Below are 19438 nucleotides of genomic sequence, written 5' to 3'. Positions count from 1 at the left end.
TTTTTATGAAATGTGAATTACTTTCAATTCTACATTATTGAGAATAGGAATATTATTTTTGCAATTTTAGAGTGTGAATTACTTTCATTTCTACAATATTAAGAATAGGAATATTCTTTTTGCAATTTTAGAGAAAAGTTTGAATGAGATTCAATTTTGCAATTTCCAAGGTTCTCTAGAACACCATAAGCTGCTCCTTCTAGAAACGTTAAAAAGAGGAAATATGCTACTCATATTTCAGATATTTCTTTCTGTGTACTTTACATAGCCATAAACTTATAACGAAAAATGATTCGTTTACAAATTTCAATCTTATATTCTTCGTACAAAAAATTTACGAATAAATCATACGATATTAATTTAAGCCTAATTACGAATTTCGTTGTTACTATCTTCAACAGATTCGAAGAAGATAGTTTGTAAGATTTTACAAGTCGTGATGCCAATCTTGGTCGATTAAGAAAAATGATCGACAGGTCGTATCTATTAGGACAAATGATCGTAGAAGAAAAAAAATCACGCAGGAGACGAGGTAGTGATTAACAGGAAGCATCCATTAGCGGCTCGTATATCTTTAACGACGGTGTATTCATAAACGATGCAAAGTTTTGCGAATGCGCAAGAAAGTATTAAAAACACGAAGGAAAAGGAATGTACCGCCCGTTAACGCAAGCCTGTTAAACACGTATATTGCACGCGTTCTCGATTTATCTGACGAGACTAATTAAGAGGTTTCCTGCTTGTGGAACGATGTGTTCAGTTTCGAACAACGAGAACTTTGAACACATACTTGGAACGCTTGGAAACTCGACAGAAGCGCGCGAAATAAATCCATATTTTTTAACAAATCCCACTGTTGGCTAACTTTCGTTCGAAAAAACCTATATTTCACCGTTATTCCACCATTACACTTAACATTCATCTTTTTCTCTAAGTAATACTTAAAGCTGTAAGAAAAAAAAAAAGAATATTCATTCTTCGGTGACTTAAACCTCCTCTGAAATTCCTCCAGGCCAATTACTCTCCTCGAGAAACTAAAAAATTAACGATTCCTTTCTGTTCGCCGAAAGTCAACGTTCAATGAGGCGTAAAAAGAAGCGAAGAGCCACTCTTCACTGTGCTTTCCCTCGGTGCTTTCAACGCCGCGTAAAACAAACCTCCAAACATCTAATTTTGTTACCTCCGATGAAAAACGCTCCTCTATGACGTACGAAAGCACGATTAAACCCATTGAACGTTACAACGAAAGTGGAAACATGTGACTATTACTCGTTTTACCGCTGTTCTATGTCCTCTGTTAGTCGATATTTTAGGATCGCCAGCGTTCTTGCCTTCGAGGGCGTAAAAGTGCGAATTTTCAGAAAGAGTGCGTGATGAAAATGACAGTGTGGAATAAGAATTAGTAGTGTGAGATTTGGGAGAGAAGAGACCTTGAGTGGAAAGCGTGGAATAGATTCCGATTGGAGACAGCGTGGTTTATAGTTAACACCTTGACTGCCACGTTGGTTAGGTTAGGTCTGTTGAACCACGTTGGTCTGTGACCGGAGATTGTTTCCTCGATAGGTGATCATCAATGACCAGAGGGCCTCAAACGTTTAGAATAATTCGAATACAACGAATATCGTCAACTAAAAATTTCGAACATCATAGCTAACCGAAGATTATTTAAAATTTTGAAAAAATAATAATAATGAAGCATGTTAAGCATAATATAATACTATGCTCCTGAGGCATTCAATTTTAATTCGATTTCTTTACTTTTCTTACCAAACTATTGTCACGATTATTTTAAATACACTTTTCTAAACCTCAATCACAAGTGTCCCATAGTTTCACAGAGGGGGTGAATTATTAAAATTGTCTCTCTCAGCGATTCTCTCTATATCCCCGCGATTCGAAAGAGAGTGGAAGAGGACGGGAGAGATAGCGAGGGAGGGGGAGAAATTCTATTACCTTGGCAGGTCTTCCAGTCGTCCTCCAGGATGAAACCGTCGGGACAGAGACAAAATACCCGGCCCATCGTGGAGAGACAGGTGTGGGAGCATCCAGCGTTGTTGACGCTACACGGGCCAGCGTCCCGACACGTGTGATTGTCGGGTGACAGCACGGTGTCCTGCAGAGCGTCGCAGGAACATTCATAGCCGCCTACGGTGTTCCGACACGTTCCCTGACATGGACCGTGTCCGTTGTTCAACAGACACTCGTTGATATCTAGTTAATGAAAGTGCGGTAATACTCGGTAATTGTACGTTTCATTTTTCCCTCGTTCTCGTTGTTGGTGAATCGAGCTTCAGCTGAATTGTCAATGGGTATCGAGTAGGTTCACGTTTGTACTATTTGGATGATTCAGATTGACGTGATAACGTGATCGAAGCAATTGGAAATGGTGGGAAAGTAAACAATATATAGTATATATTATATTATAGTCTCATCTAACTCTGTCACTCTTAATTATTTCCTTATTTGTGCGGATACAAAAAAATGATTCTGAAGGAAGTTAGGCTATGAGGGTGAACGTCAATGAAAGTCATACTGTGATACATGGTTGAATGCGTTTTCATGTCATCTTTCTCATGGTAAACAAAAGAATTAGCCATTCTGTATAAAAAAATATTACTGTTAGTCAAATTTCGAAAGATATAACCTTGAAATTACCTTCACCCTCCTAGCCTAATTTTTTGAATTTGTGCAAATAAGAAAGTTATTAAGAGCGATAGAGTTAGATGGGACACCCTGTATATATCTAATAAATTCTAATTCAATTTTGTTTCCTTTAAACCCTTCACTGCTGGCAACTCGAAAGTGAACCACTCGCTGTGTACGGCTGAGGTATGGCATTAATGGTCATACTAGGTATTGCGTTAGCCAAATCATTTTTTTGCCGAATGTTCTGTATTTTATATTTGTAAAATAAATAATATGTAAATATAAAATATAGAATATTCGATTATCACTGAGCAGTCAAAGGGTTAATCTGTCACCATTTTCCACTCTTCGTTTCGAAATGCACGTCTAAATTCTCGAAACGTAGATCTTAAAATGATAAGAAAAAAAAACAAGCAGTGCAAAATATCACGTAAAAGGAAGAATTAAATAATACTCGTTCAAACGGATACTAAAAAAAAAAAGAAAAATGCAATATTCAACGTAAGAAGAATCTGAAAAGAGGGCCGAGACGTGAACTGTTGAAAGTTCCGGCAATGATCATCGATGGAGGAGCGCGAGCATGTTTACACTTGTTGCTTTTTCAGAGAGAAAACGAAGTGCTTGCATACCACAGAGGATGCATATTCCGGCGCAAATCACTCACCCTTGCACGTGAATCGGTCCTCGTCTAGTTTCATTCCCTTTGGGCACTCGCAACGAAAGGATCCCGGCGTGTTCACACACTTATGCTCGCAACCTCCCTTGTTATCCTTGCATTCGTTCACATCTGGATTTTAACGAGCACGTGTAATTCGTCAGATTCAGCTAACTCCTGCGACGCGATATTTCTCGCTTCTCTCGCTATTTAGCGAGAAAACCGCCCGTCAGAAGTGCACCGATACGTGCATTTTAACACGAGTATCGTGCTCATTTTGACAATTTACCATAAGAGTAATCTGGATTCTGCAATAATTTTTCAGTTCCAAACAGCTCTTATCGGTTGTAGATAAACATAATTAAAAAGTGCAGATCCTGGATTTTCTACAGAAATGAGGTATTAATAAAACCTTTTATTAAAATGAAACTTTTCAATTTTTTTTAATTCTCCCCTCTGAAATTTCATGTGAAATTTAATACAGATTTCACAAATTTTCTTTCTGCCATGAAAACAAATCCAATTATGCTTTTAACTCGATGCGGAGAAAATTCGTTTTCCTGAAATTTTTTTATCAAATTTAAATTTTCCGACATATTTTAACTCCCTTTTCTAAAATCTCGTACAAAATTTAATTTTCATCAATTTGCGTGTTTCTACTGCGAAAACAAATCCAATTTCGAAGTATATGAAATTACGTTTCTAACCCGATTCGGAAAAAATTCTTTTTCGCATCTTCGAAAAAGTAATATAAAACTTACGATAATTCGTAGGTTTGGAACGGTGAAAAAAATTAATCGCGTTCGTAAAAACTTTGTTATTCTTCAAACTTTCGTTCGACTTTCATTTCTTGTTCCTCCAATTTATTCAGGTCAACCGTACTTCCTTCTTTCCCTTTTCTTTATTTTCCACTCTTTTCACATCTACGCCGCAATAGAGTGGAAGTTTGTGTCACCGGTCTCGGTTAAGCCAGACTTTTAACTAATTTGAATTACCTGTCCCCTCCCGATTCATCCAGATTTACGTTTTACGACGTTGGCCTGCAGCTAATTTTTCCAACAGTCGTTAATTCGAATTTCCGCTCGATTTAAATTACCACCCCCCATCGAAACGGGGATTGAAACCAAGTTTTATTGGATTTTTCTTTTCCCACTCTCGTCTGATACAATTTTCATTTCATATCGTTAACCTGGAAATCCTTTAGTCTTGTTTACGTTCAATCACTGATCAATCAGATTATAAAAATCCTCGCGCTCTAGTGATAAAGTTATTTTTATATCTCGAAAGATTTTCGAAATTTCGTCGATCGTAAAAATTCAACGTTAACAGAGACGAGTAATGTCTACAAGCAACGACGTTTATGTCGTTTAAATTTCATTGGAAATTACACCGCCGTTGATTTTTCATTGGTCTCTTTCATCTTCGAATGCACAAACGAACCTCGGAGTAGAAATTTTACAGCCGTTCTTGGATTTTACGAGAAACTATCGCGGCACGAGAGATACACTCGACCAAGCACTGATGAAGAAAGTAGAGGAGAAAACTGACTTGAACGAAACGAAATCGTTGATGTTTTAATAGGGACAGGAAGAAGTTGTCGTTCGCAGAACGCGAAAGCTGTCAATATTTCAACGAGTATCCTGTCGATATTTCATCTGGAGAAATTTCTTTTCCACCGCCTCGACAGGCTGCCTTCCGTTAGAAAAACGGTGTCGTTTCTGCGTTTTAGTATTCATACTGATAAAGAAAGAAACAGAAGAAGAAGAAGAAGAAGAAAAGGGAAAAGTGAGGGAAACCATTGGGAATCGACGAACCATCAAAATATTATTAAATGAGTGAAATGGTAATTTTACGACGTGTCTTTATCGAAAATGTTTTATTTCTATGAAATCTTGCTCTGGGAACGTTATCGCGAGATGTAAAATCAATGAATCGAGGATTATAACGGAGAAATTAAAATACTTGGAAACGTTAAAAAAATTGCCGAAACGAAACTAACGAAATACTGTAACTTGAAATTCTGAAATATTGCCAAACGCGTTTGCTAAAAATGAAATACTCCAGGTGCAAAATGTAAATAAGTATATTTTTGAAATATGAAATGTTAGAGTTCGTCTTGATTCGTCTTTAATTTCCGATAGTAATTTAACAAAAATTGTACGAATTTTAAATTATCGTGAAAAATCTCAGAATGTTTCAATAATTGGATCATTTCATTGAAATCATTTGAGAATAATGAAAAATTCAACATTTCACATTACACGACTTAATATAAAAGAGAAAAGAATTTGAAAGTGTAAAAAATCATGGTAAAAATTCTGACGAAACCGAAAAGGGAAAGTGTAACTTACCAAGGCATTTGTCACCCTCCAACCTGAACCCTTTGTAGCAAGAACACACCGGTCGTCCATCGACTTCCTTGCACACGTGATCGCAGGAAGCCCCGGCACACACCCCCTCAAAATTCTCCTTGACCTTACACTTTGGCAGCTGTCCTATCCATTGACGATTTCTGCAGAGCAACCTACTTGTTGTGCTCACCATGTAAAATCCTGGAGCACACTCGTAGTCAGCTTCCAGGTACTCGTGGCCTGGTACCGAGGACCTTCAGGAGACAGCATGTATAAACTTTCAAATACTTGCAAAAAAAGAATATAAAATTTTTGTAAAGTATACACCGCCAAATATTTATGGTTCTAAGTATCATTTCATATACTTTGGAAATATCAAATATACGTGCTCTGAAATATCAACTGCATCAACTTTGATAAACTCTGATAAACTTTAAATCAACTCTGATTTAAAATTTTCGAAAATTTCATTTACACCAGTAAGTAGAAAATGCATGAAAGATGTAATAACGAAGTTTCGTTTAGATCGGTTGACCGTGGAAATTAATTCAAGAGTTCGCGCAACTAGTGGATAAACAGTAGCTGATCGATAGCTCGCCAACATGCTGATGTAGACCCTTTCAGAGAGTTTGTTAAATCTGTTATAAATCCTTAAACCAAGATAATCCAAATAAAATTGAAACTTTTCACGTAATACACGTTACTTTAAAAAATATATCAAAAATATTATCACAACGTATCATCCTTAAATTCGTTAAATTCGTCACTCGTGAAATTAGCAGTTTATGTAATTAGCTCGAGAAAGAAGATAAAATAAACGAAGAAAAAACTTGTGCAATTAGAATGCAAGAATTAAAATATTACCATCCCCTTTTTTTTCTAATTTTACTCCTAAATACTTCCTCGACGTGAAATTTTCAATATTCCACGTTCCTTTGATTCAACATTCGCGCTCGAATCAAGATTTACTCCCCATTACAGTCACTTCCCTGATCTTTTTATATCTTACAGCTCCGCCAGGTAATTCCAGCACGTGGAGGCATTGAAAAGTTCGAGTCTTTCGATCCGAAACTTTTCTGCTTCTCCTACAATCCCGGCTGGGAACTTGTCCCAGTAATTCAGTTTTCTGACGAAAAGGGAAGAGAAATTTCAGGCGGCAATAGAGCGACACGTTCCTCAACGCGGAACGCAGCCATGTGCTCGATTAAAGAACAGAGAAAAGGGTAGGAGGAGAGACAGAGAAAGAGAGAACATTGAAAAGAACCATTCACCGGAAGGTGAACAACGAGAACAGCAATTATAGACTTTTCAAGTACGCCCTTCACGATGAACAAGCGTTACTTCATCCGAAGGAGTTGTAGAAAATTTTCAAAATTAAGCAGACATTTTACGTCCGATAGAATCCTCGTGCTTGTGAATTATGTTTCTCTTTCTACTAAACGGTAAAATTTCTTAATGACATTTTCAGTGAAGATTTTACAATGAATTTCATAGGGAGGAATGATAAAAATTATTTAACAGTGAAATTAGAATAATTTCATTTTTGTCACTTTTTTCAGTGATTTTGAATTTTGTATTTTTCAATTGATTCACGAATTACAGTATATTCTCCACAAGTGTCAGTCCGCAAGGAAGCTAAACCTGACACTCGTAGAGTCAGGGACTACGTTTTCGAGCCTCGCGCCCGCCTTTGTAGTTTGCCGAACGTAGACAAGGACAGCGAATGAAAGATAAGGATGAAACGTAAGTCAAGGGCGATTTAAAGCGATTTAAATACCAACTTTTTTAATTTTACGTTCTTTTATCCCGCAATTTTTCTTAACATATTGATGAACATTTACTTATTAACACGTTCACTGTCACGCCAGATTTACAGGTTGCTGTCAAGCGGCCACAAGAAAATATATTTTAAGCATAGGATTATAGTATTATGCTTTATAATTTTTTTTTTCAATTCAAAATAATGTCTAGCTAGCTATGACGTTCAAAATTTTTAGTTGACATTTATTTTATTTTAATTATTCTAAACATTTCAGGCACTCCAGTCACTGATGACCACCATGACCATATCGAGGAAACAATCTAACAAATTACATTAAATACCTGTACACATTATCCGTCGAATGTAGAGGGAGAGCCACCGTTTGGTTGCCAATTGTTTATCACATAGAGTCGGCCTACCTCCAGGTAAAAAAAAAAAATGTAGGGTCGATTCCACAACTGTCAGTAAAATGTAGGGTCGATTCCACTTGTGACAGTACAAGTGTTACTGTACTTTGCCCAGTTTGGTGAAGAATATCGTTTAAATGCAATAGAGGTTTACCTGTGTTTTTCTGAATTTCAAAAATTCAGGCAGAATTGTAAATATTATACTGTCTCGCAACGTAAATTTAAGTAAATTAGGTTGAACTGCACAGAAAAAACAAACGGACGCAGCATAACGTGTAGTTATAATTGTTATGACATGTAAATAGAACGATAAATTTACTGTAAATATAGAAAACGTATAATCTAATTTACTTTCATGGTATTGTAACAAGCAAACGTTGAATAAATTCCTAATTCGTATTAAAAAAATTATTTAACACAATAATTTCAGCTTTATTATGATTATTCTTGATAAATAACCACACGTCAACTTGATTTTTAGTCGTTATAATCTTTAAATTCAGTGTGAATAGAGAAAATGTGTAATATAATACATTTCACGATATTACAACAAACAAACGTTGAATAAACTTTCGATTTGTATAAAAAGGTAATTAACGTAATAATTCTACCTTCACTCTGGCTATTTCTTCAGTGCACGACCGCAGGTCAACCTGATTTTAATCGTTACGAACACAGTCCCACCACGAGAATTGCAAAAAATTGCAAAAATGTATAAATGATAATATGTTGTGTTATAAGAAATTGTGAGAAGTATGAATTTACAATAAAACTTGTGAAAATTAATAAATTATAGGCTGTTATAAAGTTAGAATAGAATAATGGAAATCTCCCGCGAAAAATAATCAATTCCCGCGAAAAATGGTCGATCTCCCGCGAAATATGGTCGATCTCCCGCGAAAAGTAGTCGATTTCCCGCGTAAAAGGAGGTTTCGCGCCCAATTTTGCTAATGATTTTGGGGAGAGGGTACCGCAGGTATATAAGGACCCTCCGATGTCCCGCGAACTTAGTCACCCTTTATACTGGGCCCTAGACACTTCGCGGCATATTTTTCTTAAAGGTTCTGAGATGTGAATAGAGTGGTCGGGGGCTACTAGCTAGCCTATGTCCACCCTGTACACACTCAGCCTTCTTGTAACACTTGTATACATTAGAATCAATTAGAATTTCTATTACTAATTATTAAACAAATTTTAACAATTACCGGCACTCGCTAGGCACGTAATATCAGACTTTAAATACTCGACTTCGAACTTCGGTTTAATCATAATTCTATTAATGTTATAATAACGTATAATTTATTAATTTTCACAATTTTATTATTAATTTATACTTCCAAAAATTTGTTAAAACATTACATATTATTATTTATACATTTTTGCAAGTTTCTTTGACAAATAAGTACGTTTCAACGATCTTATTACTTTCTCGTTGTGAAATCAAGTTCGGAGGATTAAAAATCAGGTTGACCCTTGGTCGTAAATTTAAAATACCCATAGTGAAGGTGAAATTATTATTTTAAATAAATGTTTCTATACGAATTAAGAATCTATTCAACGTTTGTTTGTTGCAATACCATGAAATAAATTGTATTATATATTTTCTCAGTTTAGACTGAATTTAAAGTTCGTAAGGATTAGAAATCAGGTTGACCTGTGGTCGTAGATTAAAAATAGCCATAGTGAAGGTAAAATTATTACGTTAAATAATTGTTTTTATACGAATTAAATATTGATTCAACGTTTATTTGTTGCAATACCGTGAAATAAATTGTATTATATATTTTCTCAGTTTAGACTGAATTTAAAGTTCGTAAGGATTAGAAATCAGGTTGACCCTTGGTCGTAAATTTAAAATAGCCATAGTGAAGGTAAAATTATTACGTTAAATAATTGTTTTTATACGAATTAAATATTGATTCAACGTTTATTTGTTGCAATACCGTGAAATAAATTGTATTATATATTTTTTCTGTTTACACTAAATTTAAAGTTCTGTTTACATGTTATAACAATTAGAATGTAGACGTTTTGCCGTTTCACGGTTTTTCCTCTGTTAATTATGTGTTTATAAATCATTTCAAACTAAAGCAGCACCATGCCCACCCTTAATTAAACCGTCTCAGTAGTTTACCGTAATTAATAATCTATTTTCGGAATTTATACGAGAATTTTTGAATTTTAGTAAATACTAGAGTCAGTGCATCGCGTATTGAAATAATAGCTTATACAGATAATCTTTTGAAATTACTCTTAATTAGGGAAAATCTTGAATCTTGTATGGAAGATGAATTTTTTTTTTTTACGTGGATGTAGGCCGACCCTACATTTTACTGACACTTGTCGAATCGACCCTACATTTTACTGACAGTTGTGGAATCGACCTTACATTTTTTTTTTTTACGTGGAGGTAGGCCGACTCTATGTGATAAACAATTAGCAACCAAACGGTGACTCGCCACTGCAACCTTCGTCCAAATAGAAACCTTTTGTGTATATATACAGTAAATTCTCCACAAGTATCAGTCCGCAAAGAACCTTAACCTGACACTTGTAGAGTCAGGGACTACGTTTTCGAGCCTCGCGCCTGCCTTTGTAGTTTGCCGAACGTAGGCAAGGACAGCGAATAAAAGATAAGGATGAAACGTGAGTCGAGGCAACCAAGCGATTTAAATACCAACTTTTTTAATTTTACGTTTTTTTATCTGTCACGCTAGACAGTGAACGTGTTAATAAGTAAATGTTGTTCAAATTATATCGTGTTTGATATCATTTTCATCAGAAAAATCTCACCAACATGTTAAAAAAAATTTCAGATGAAAAAAAGTAACACTGTACGAATATAATAGGTGTCCTTATTCTCCCATTTTCAAAAGCCTCAGGCTGATATATCCCTTAATACTTTAATTTTACGACCTCGCTATATCGCTGCCACCAACTATACATCCCTATCTAACCAATCCTCCCGTCGTTCTTTCCAATTTCAACCCTAATGTTCCTCCAATACACAAGAAACACAACGAATCGCTTATTTATACAGCGAGTAGCACTGTAAAAAAACCCCTCGATAATTAACCCCGTTCGAGTTCAGTTCGATCGCAGGGGAGCATAATGCAGCGGGCAAGTTCGCAAACGCGTCCAAGATCCATCGTCATAAGGGTAAATCGCATCGACTGAATCCCTCCCCAGTCATCGTTCAGGGGATGAGTTGAATTATTCATGCTAAAAGCTACTTACTTTACATATTTGATCAGCGCGTGCCGCGCAAGGGGAGCCGGCACGAACGTTCCGTTTATGCATGATAAATCTCCCTTCGTATCGTCCTCGTACGATGCCGGTGTGCTGTTCGCCATTTCCGTGCTCTTCTTTCCTCTCGCCGTGTCGAATTCTGACCCCTCGATTATGGGTTTCCCGTGAAAATGCGACGATCCACCGGCTTTCCTTCGTTCGACGTCGTCGTGACGCTGTAACACGGACAATTTCAAGTTCGACGTCATGTACGCGTTGTAATCCCTCAACGTTCTCGCCAGGACCTCGTTCTCCAGCTCCAAAATCGGCAGATCCTCTTCTGTCTTCGAGTAACCGAGCATTTTATCAGCGTCGTACCTCGAATTGCTGAATTTAGGCTCGTTCGAGTTACCGGCTGAACTGCCCTCCTTGCGTTCCGTACTCTTGTAAGAAGGCTTCGACAAAGAGCTGCCCAAGATACGGTTCTCCAAGCTAGCCGGATCCTCCATTTGCGTCCTCGAAATTTCCTTCTCTAATTGCTTCGAGAATTCTCTTTCGACGGTGTCCTCGTAAATCCTGTAACGCCACGTGGTCTGAGTGGACCGTTTGGTGGGCTCTGTGGTCAGTTGATCCGGAAGATTAGACGATAATGTGACATCGGAGTCGTTGATCGGAGTCTGGCTACCTCTCCAGGCTACGTTCGACGAGTTCAACACCGCCTCCTCGTACGAGTGATCGTCGATTTTTCCAAGCAGCAACGCAGCAGGTGCGTCGTTCATTCTTCTCTTGAATTTCGACGTTCTGCGCTCCTCGTTCTTCTCCCCGTTCTGTCTCGGCCTCTTTCTACCGCGTTTTCGCTCGCGGTTCTTTCTCCTTCGGCGACGCTCCGCGCGGTACCGCCGTGCCGGAGAGTCCTTTGATTTTTTCGCCTGGTTGCCGCTTCTCTTGCCTCTGATCTCGTTATCGCGAGTGTCGTCGGCGGTCTCGCGCTGTCGATCCACGTCGGAAGAAGAGCTTCGGGATTCTTTGTTTCTGCGACGCTTCTTGCGCTGCCTAGCTGCGTCTGTCTTGCGACGGGAGATTGATGTTGATGCTGCTGGAACGAAGGAGTTCGTGTGAGAGACGAGAAAAGTGAGGCGTGAAGAGATAAGCTATGAAAGCAGACTATTTTTCGTATGATTTTTTTTTTCCTTAAATTTTCTTGACGATTGTTGAACTTTAAGGATTAGTTTACAGCCCACTTCGGATACTTGAACTGTAACACTTTCTGGAAATTCTCGCGTGTCTTGCAATCGAAAGTTTAAAATGTGTTCAAAATGTACTATGCAAATGTCCTTTCGTAGGATTGTTAGCACAGCGAACGTGACCGTAAATTGCAATATCGTGAAAATGATTTTCTACAAATGATAGCTTGGAAAACGGCCAACGATGTGTTTGTCATGCACTGATTAACACGTTTCTTGCCTACACGAAATAGGCACTAATTCAAGCCCCAAGGTAAACACTGTCATTTGGTGTGCAATAAACTGAAGCAATATCTGTTCGCGGTTAAATGATATTTCACATCCACGGTGACGTTTATTGATAGTGCATATTTCCTCTTTAATGACAGTAACCTGCATTCGAGTGTTATGAGATTGGGATTGCATACTTGGCCTCTAACATTGAAAGCTAAGTTTTCGTTTAAAATTCATCGTTAATACAACATGCAGTGTATAATATCTGAAACAATTAAGATGCAAGAATTCACAACAAAAATTGATATGTTAAGTTTATTCAATTTATAGATAGAAAAAGCTAATATAACAAGCTTCGAATGCTAAACACTTAAACTCAGAAATAAGTATATTCTGCAATTAATACATTACTCCTACTAATACCATTAAATTACATTAATTTACAACCCGTTCAATTTACCAGCATTAATACATCAGGTAACTCGACGCAGACACGTTAAATTCCGACTAATTCTAATCACTCTTAACAGCTCAAAGTCTTCTAATTATCGTTACCGAGAAAAAGAAAAACTCAATACTGCAACTTCCTTCCAGCATGATCACAAAGTACCCACACCTAAAACTTACTCCCCCGAAGCAATAAATGCGACACTTATCGCGCGAAAGTTACACGATTATACCAATTTGAAGAGCAAACATTTCTACTCACTGACATTCAAACCTGACCGAAGAGATGAGTTGGAAGCACCTTCTGGTGGAACGAAGACCTTGCCCCTATTTCCGTCAGCCCCAGGCGCCGTTTCCGCTTCCGTCTCCGGCACCTCTGCCACGTTCCGAGACGAGAGAGAGCTGCCGTCCTCATCGAGCGCCTTTTTACCCTCGAGAGACGCATCCCAGCTAATGGACAACATGGCCAACCGGTTTTTTTTTTTGTTTTCTCCTCTCGGCAAAATGGAAAAGACTATGGTATACTTGGCGAGGCTTGCCTGCTCCTCTCCCTTCGGGCATGCATAACGTCGTGTAACTCTTTAAGTTATCTCTTCTCGACAAAATTTGATCCGCTCAGGACTCTTAATGACCGTGGTCTGATTATAAATTCCGCGGTTCTCCTGCGAGGAAATTGCGATTTAAGCGCGGAATCGAATAAATGCGTGGAAAAGAGTGTCTTCTCTCTGTAGGCAGTGCTCTGTGTGAAATACTCGAGGCAGCGTGAAAAGGTTTTTATTTCAGGTAAATTAATTCTTATATCGTAATTGTGCCGATTCTTGAATCGTTAAGAATTAAGGGTATACTTTAGATTATATGGTCTAATAAACAGCATTACGATGAAGTCCTTTGAAAAGTGACCATGGTTGAAAATTCAATGTAACTTTTTGCTGCAAATTTATATAGTTTTGACAAAGTTACAGTTTCTCTTTTGATTGGCAAAAAGGATATAACTGAAGTACAAAAACTATTAAATTAAGTTTCATAAAAATTAATAATTGCTATTATTCGCGCTTTAGCTATGAAGATTCCATATTACAATTAATAAAAAAGCAAAATCGAATGAAAAAGTCTTTTAAATAAGTACAGTACATTGTACCTAACAAGAAAAACGACGATGATTGAAAATTCAACGCAACTGTGTGCTACAAATTTTCATAATTCTAACAAAGCTATATTTTCTCCTGTGATTAGCGAAAAAGGAGCATAAGTAAACCTACAAAGACCGTCAAATTAATTTCCACGAAAACCGGGTAATTGCTATTATTCGCCATTTAGCAACGAAAGCTATTACATCAATTTTCGTTCCAAGCTACAATTAATAGACTTCGTGTCATAATTAACGAGTGAAAAGAAAATTGAACGTAATTTCTGATTGTACCTCCAATTTGAAGCTTTTCACCTGAAACCCTTCAGGAACGTTTCACAGCGCACATCTAAATGCAGCGCCACAAACGCGTCAAACCCACCGAGTAGACGGAAATCTCAATTATCGTTTCGACAACGAGACCCGGCAAGCGGTCGTTCTGCCGTTGAATAATTTCACACGAACGTACAACGTGTCCTCAAAGAACCCCCAAACCATTCCAACTATTGCAATAAAGACAAATCAGACGCAGCGTTACGGACAATTGCAAATGAAAATACCACGGAAAGTTGGTATTCCTTTATTAGCCGCGAGAGGTTCACCTGCGTCTAAACCACTGCCTCGAGCACGATTATTCCTACGTCCGGGGACCTTTTAGCCCGTCGTCTCAGTAATTATACTACTGGCCAAAAGTTTCGAATCGCTATAGAGGGTGCAGCTATGTCGTCGAAACGGTTGGAGATGGGAAAATTTTCGGAAAGTAAAATTAAACGGTGTTACGTGCTCTTTTATATTTCTGAAAATGTAAAGATCGCAAAGTGTAATTCTAGAATTGTAGAATTTTTCTTGCATATGCGTTGATTTTTTCAATTTTTCTGCGCACAAAGGTATGGAATAAAATGATCGTAAACTGAAACATTTTTTCGCTATATAAGTAATTTCTGCAAATAAGAAATTTTCTTTATTGAATTAAAATTGTGTTATTTGTACGTCGAGTCCACTGACAACGAAGATAACAGTGGTAGTTGTGTTATACGGTTTACTGTGTAGATTTAATAATTAAACAAAGGTATAAAATTCATGAAATTCCTTATTACGTATATTTTTATGCATTACTCTGTCTTACAAATATTAAGCAATTTATTGAGGAGCACAGTTCCTACAATACATATATGTATAACCTTAGAATGGCTATACAAATGGACGGAGCTACATTTTTAAAGTAGTCAAATATAAAAAAAATTTCAAAAGGCAAAATTAAATGATGTTATACATCCTACATTTATACATTACTTTTATACTACATAAAATTAAAACTATATAATTTTTCTTATGTAAATGAATTCCGATGGCTATTGTTAGAGTTAGACGATCGAAAACTAAATAATTCACGAGATATTTCTTAGTAAAACATATCCTTAAGCATTCTTTTATTTCCACGACCATTTTCACACTTTCAAACAGTTTTTAAGTTATACAAAGTTAAGTTAAACATTTCTTCGTAACAGTATTGATAATATTCTTTAAGAAATTTTTCACTACTCAAATCTAGCTTAACAAAGTAAGCTACAACCACTGCAGTGTTAATTTTAGATACATGGAAATAATTAAAAAAAAACAGTAAATACAATATTTGTAGAAATTGACAAATAGTCTGAAACTTTTGGCCATAAGTCACGGTTGCATGAAATCTAGACAGATGTTCGCCGCATTTACCGCGACTGCGGTTCGACTGTCTTACACACCAATTAGAAAGTTCGAGTGTGCGACACGACCACCCTTATTTCGTGTGCCGTGTAATTATTGGTTCCCCCGGAAGCCGCTCGTTTGATCCTCAATGGCCACCCCGCGTGCAACGCTCTAACGACGACTCCTGAGGCCACGCGAGATCACCAAGTTTATTGAAGTCGTTGTGACAGAAACTTGTTGTCAGGAAAAAAGAAAATACAGAGTGTTTCATAATACGTGGAACGTGACACTTCGGAGGATGAATTCAGCATTCGAAATTGACGAAAAAATTTGTATAAGTATAAATACGTATCGGGACCGAATACGGACGCTTAAGTGGGGAGGTGACTTCTGCGAATTTAACTGAAGAAAAGAGAGGTGTGTCTGAGTGGGATACCGATATATCAAGTGTCAGTTGTTCACATTCAGGAGTCGAACTCCACTCCGAAGTCCCATTTCCAAGAATTGGTGGGGATAACGGCGGACGCTTAAGTGTGCAAAATGCTTATGTCTGCGTAGCTCGTGTAATTTATTAAGCATGGAAATTAATCAGTTAAGAAAGTGGTTATACTAGGTGTTGCAGTAGAATGTGACGATTTTAAAAGAGCTACCTTTCTATGCTTGGGTTAAATTGAAATAAAACACTTTTATTTAAAAAAATGCTCAAAATGGCTCGCGCACATTATGAGACAGCCTGTATTAAAACAGTTTCTTCACCTCTTTTTCTTCTTTCTTGAAGTGGTTCATTAGTAACTGCGTTTGTGGAAAAGGGAGAAAGAGGTTGCACAGGTTAAAAGGTACTTTTCTAGTTCGGTGGAAAAAAGAGTTTATTAGGAAGACTAAATGAAAACCTGCTGAAGTGAAATTTGCTTGTTGGAAACATCGTTTTTTAATCAGATTTGGAAATTCATCACGTGTACCGTTATTCAAGAAAGTGTCTAATCACTTAATCTGAAACGCATAATTTGTCCTTTTCTCTTCTAATTTGTCTCCAAGTTGATCGTTAATAAAGTAAATCAGAAGAAGCTTGATTTTCTGTAACAATAGTTATTACAAAATCAGCTCGAAAGTGGGTTCATTCGAAACAATTGACACTGCCCCACAAACACGACGGTCGACCTTGGTAATTAACCAGCCAATTCGCTTATTAACTCTGGTGTCCTACACACGCGTTACACATTCCTCGGGGAGACAGGGCAACTGTCCTCAGACGTATAATCAACCGTCAAATTTCCACGAATTCCCATGAATCCCTAATGGGAACTCCGATGAAGGGGGGGACAAAAAGTGACGTTTTCCCTACGGTCAGGAAAATATAGGGCATTATTCGGGAAAAATTACATTTCGAGAGAGAGAGAGAGAGGAAACCCGGCTTTCGCAACGTCGAAACGATTTTTCGTCAATTTACAACAGCCGATTGATGTCTACTTCAATTTCCTCGAACACAAAACTGTTCGATACGGTGCGGTGGCACGTTCGATCGGGGGCATCAAATATGCATAAAGTACTTACACATACGACTGATCCACATCGTCGACCTGCAGTTCGTCCCGCAGATCGCCTATTTTCCTCGCGACATCCCTGCTCCCGTACTGTTCCCGCGGCTCCGCGTTTTGGCAGTGACCTGCAAACACGAAAAACGCGCTTCGTTCAGTCCCTGTCGAACGTGAGACTTGGAAATCAAAGAGGCAAAAGGAAAAAAAAAACACGAGAGGGAGAGAGATATATACGAGTGGAAAAAGTAGGGAAATATGTGTGTATCTCGTATAGGTAACTTTAATTTGCGATGTTTATGACATACTTAATACGAGGGTGATACTTAACTCTTTTAATGCCAGGCCCATTTTTCTTGAGGCAAAATTTTACTATTTATTCTTTTCAAACTTAATGGTATATGGAATACAATATTGGTATAGCAAAATATTCAATTATTGCCAGTTGACACTCGGAGGTGCAATAATCTGAACGTAAAGAAACGAGGCCGATACATCGGTCCGTGGCATTTTTCGCATAAGTACCGAGTGGCTATATATTGGCCCGCTGGCACTAGAAAGGTCAAGACTATAACTTTTTCCTGACAAAAATTGTAATTTGTGCAGGTACACGAATTTACGCGACAATTGATAAATATTTTGCGAGAAAAATTAACAAAAGAGTTATAGTATGTTATTTAAACAAATGGAATTTTTCAAATCTGTTCACGCAGCCACATTTGTCGTTCAAACATACAAATTTCATCAATTTACATTACCCCTCTATCTCTAACGGGTTTCGAGATATTGAACTAAATATGTTAACTATCCCCGACACGTTCTGAACGGCGAAAGAAATTCTAAACAAACCCTAAATTCCAAATTCGAAACGAGAAAACCTAAGTTTCCGAGAATTCAAAAGTACAACCCCAAGTTCACGATCTCTACGTTCTGCGTACTTCCACTTCGAAGAAAAGGAATGATTTCCAGACGGAGGAAAGGGTGAAAAACGGAAACGAAGGTTGTCGGCGATACAGCGTCCGCCAACAGTGGGAAACAGAGGTGTGGGAGTTTCCATTTCCGGATGGTAGGAAGTTTCACCTGGCCGTAGAGGAAAGTTCTCGCAGTTCCAGATCTTAGAACCTCACTTTGGTTCTGTTGAAACTCCGGCCGGAAGTCAATGGGACCCCCGTCACTTTGCAATGCCGGCAAAAGTACTTGCATACGCTTCACCCTCGCCCACGCCACACCGCCTCGCAACCGGTCCACGAGCTTTTCAGCCTCGATATTGAACTTTTTATCGCGTCGAACCGAGGGAGAATGAAAGGTTAAAGCGGAAAGCAGCGTGGAAACAAAGCGGCGGCGGCCCCGCAATAGTTGTTCCACGTACACGGAACCTCGTAGAAATCGTCAGACGAGTTTTGTGCGTTTCAAAAGCTACTGATGGAATTTGCTTATGATCCGCAACGCGTCTATCGTTAGAACGGTATAGCGTTTTATAACGGTCGATCGTTCGCGAGAATGCCGCTGAGGATAATTGAAAGAACTGAAAGTAAGCTTGCGTTGGATTTAACGAGCTCGGTGCTAACGATATCGCGCAATTAACAATTCCAAGTACTTTTCTCGTTGTTGGTTTGCTGCATTTCGAGAAACTTTCTTAGACGATTCGTCGGATATTGAAATGTCTGCTTTTTTATTTACATTTATAATATATCTACTGGAGTTTGTGATAATGATTGTAAGAAGGAAATAACGATGATACGACAGGGTGAGCCACCTTATTATCTTCTTTAGTTATGGTAGTACGAGAAAATTTGTACGTGTAATTTAAATGATTGAGATGGAAAACAAATTTTCCTACAAATGCCATTTTTCCCTACTCTTTCGAAGTCTCCTGTGTTTTTTTTACACGAAAGTATGTATTTTTTTCTACTGTATGTTGCAGTGGCCTGTTTCACATGGCCTGCCCAGGTAAAAGGGGTGAATTTACATGAGAAAATAACTCGAAAATGTAGAGTAACATCTCTTTTACATATACAAGGCTTCCTTTCCGAATAAATCGATATTGAAAATTCGTTGATTACAGTTTGGAAACACTCTGTGTGAGAAAAATCACGATTATATGTAATTCTCTTAAAATAGCATAACTGAAAGTATTG

General features: G+C 37.7%; 1 protein-coding gene across 1 annotated transcript in view; it reads right to left on the bottom strand.

Moving 5' to 3' along the window:
- The window catches only part of LOC108578555, an 87628-nt gene that overhangs the window by 35641 nt on the left and 32549 nt on the right, over nucleotides 1–19438 (bottom strand). The window contains exons 2-7 of the mRNA XM_017941915.1: nucleotides 17320–17431; nucleotides 13216–13403; nucleotides 11059–12145; nucleotides 5653–5906; nucleotides 3311–3433; nucleotides 1954–2211 (exon numbers count right to left, since the gene is read on the bottom strand). Of these exons, the coding sequence (XP_017797404.1) occupies nucleotides 1954–2211; nucleotides 3311–3433; nucleotides 5653–5906; nucleotides 11059–12145; nucleotides 13216–13403; nucleotides 17320–17431 (2022 nt within the window). The remainder of the gene's footprint in view (nucleotides 1–1953; nucleotides 2212–3310; nucleotides 3434–5652; nucleotides 5907–11058; nucleotides 12146–13215; nucleotides 13404–17319; nucleotides 17432–19438) is intronic.

Source organism: Habropoda laboriosa, unplaced genomic scaffold (genome assembly GCF_001263275.1).
Source record: "Habropoda laboriosa isolate 0110345459 unplaced genomic scaffold, ASM126327v1 scaffold41, whole genome shotgun sequence".
Classification (NCBI taxonomy): Eukaryota; Metazoa; Arthropoda; class Insecta; order Hymenoptera; family Apidae; genus Habropoda; species Habropoda laboriosa.
This window is presented reverse-complemented; position numbering and strand designations above follow the sequence as displayed.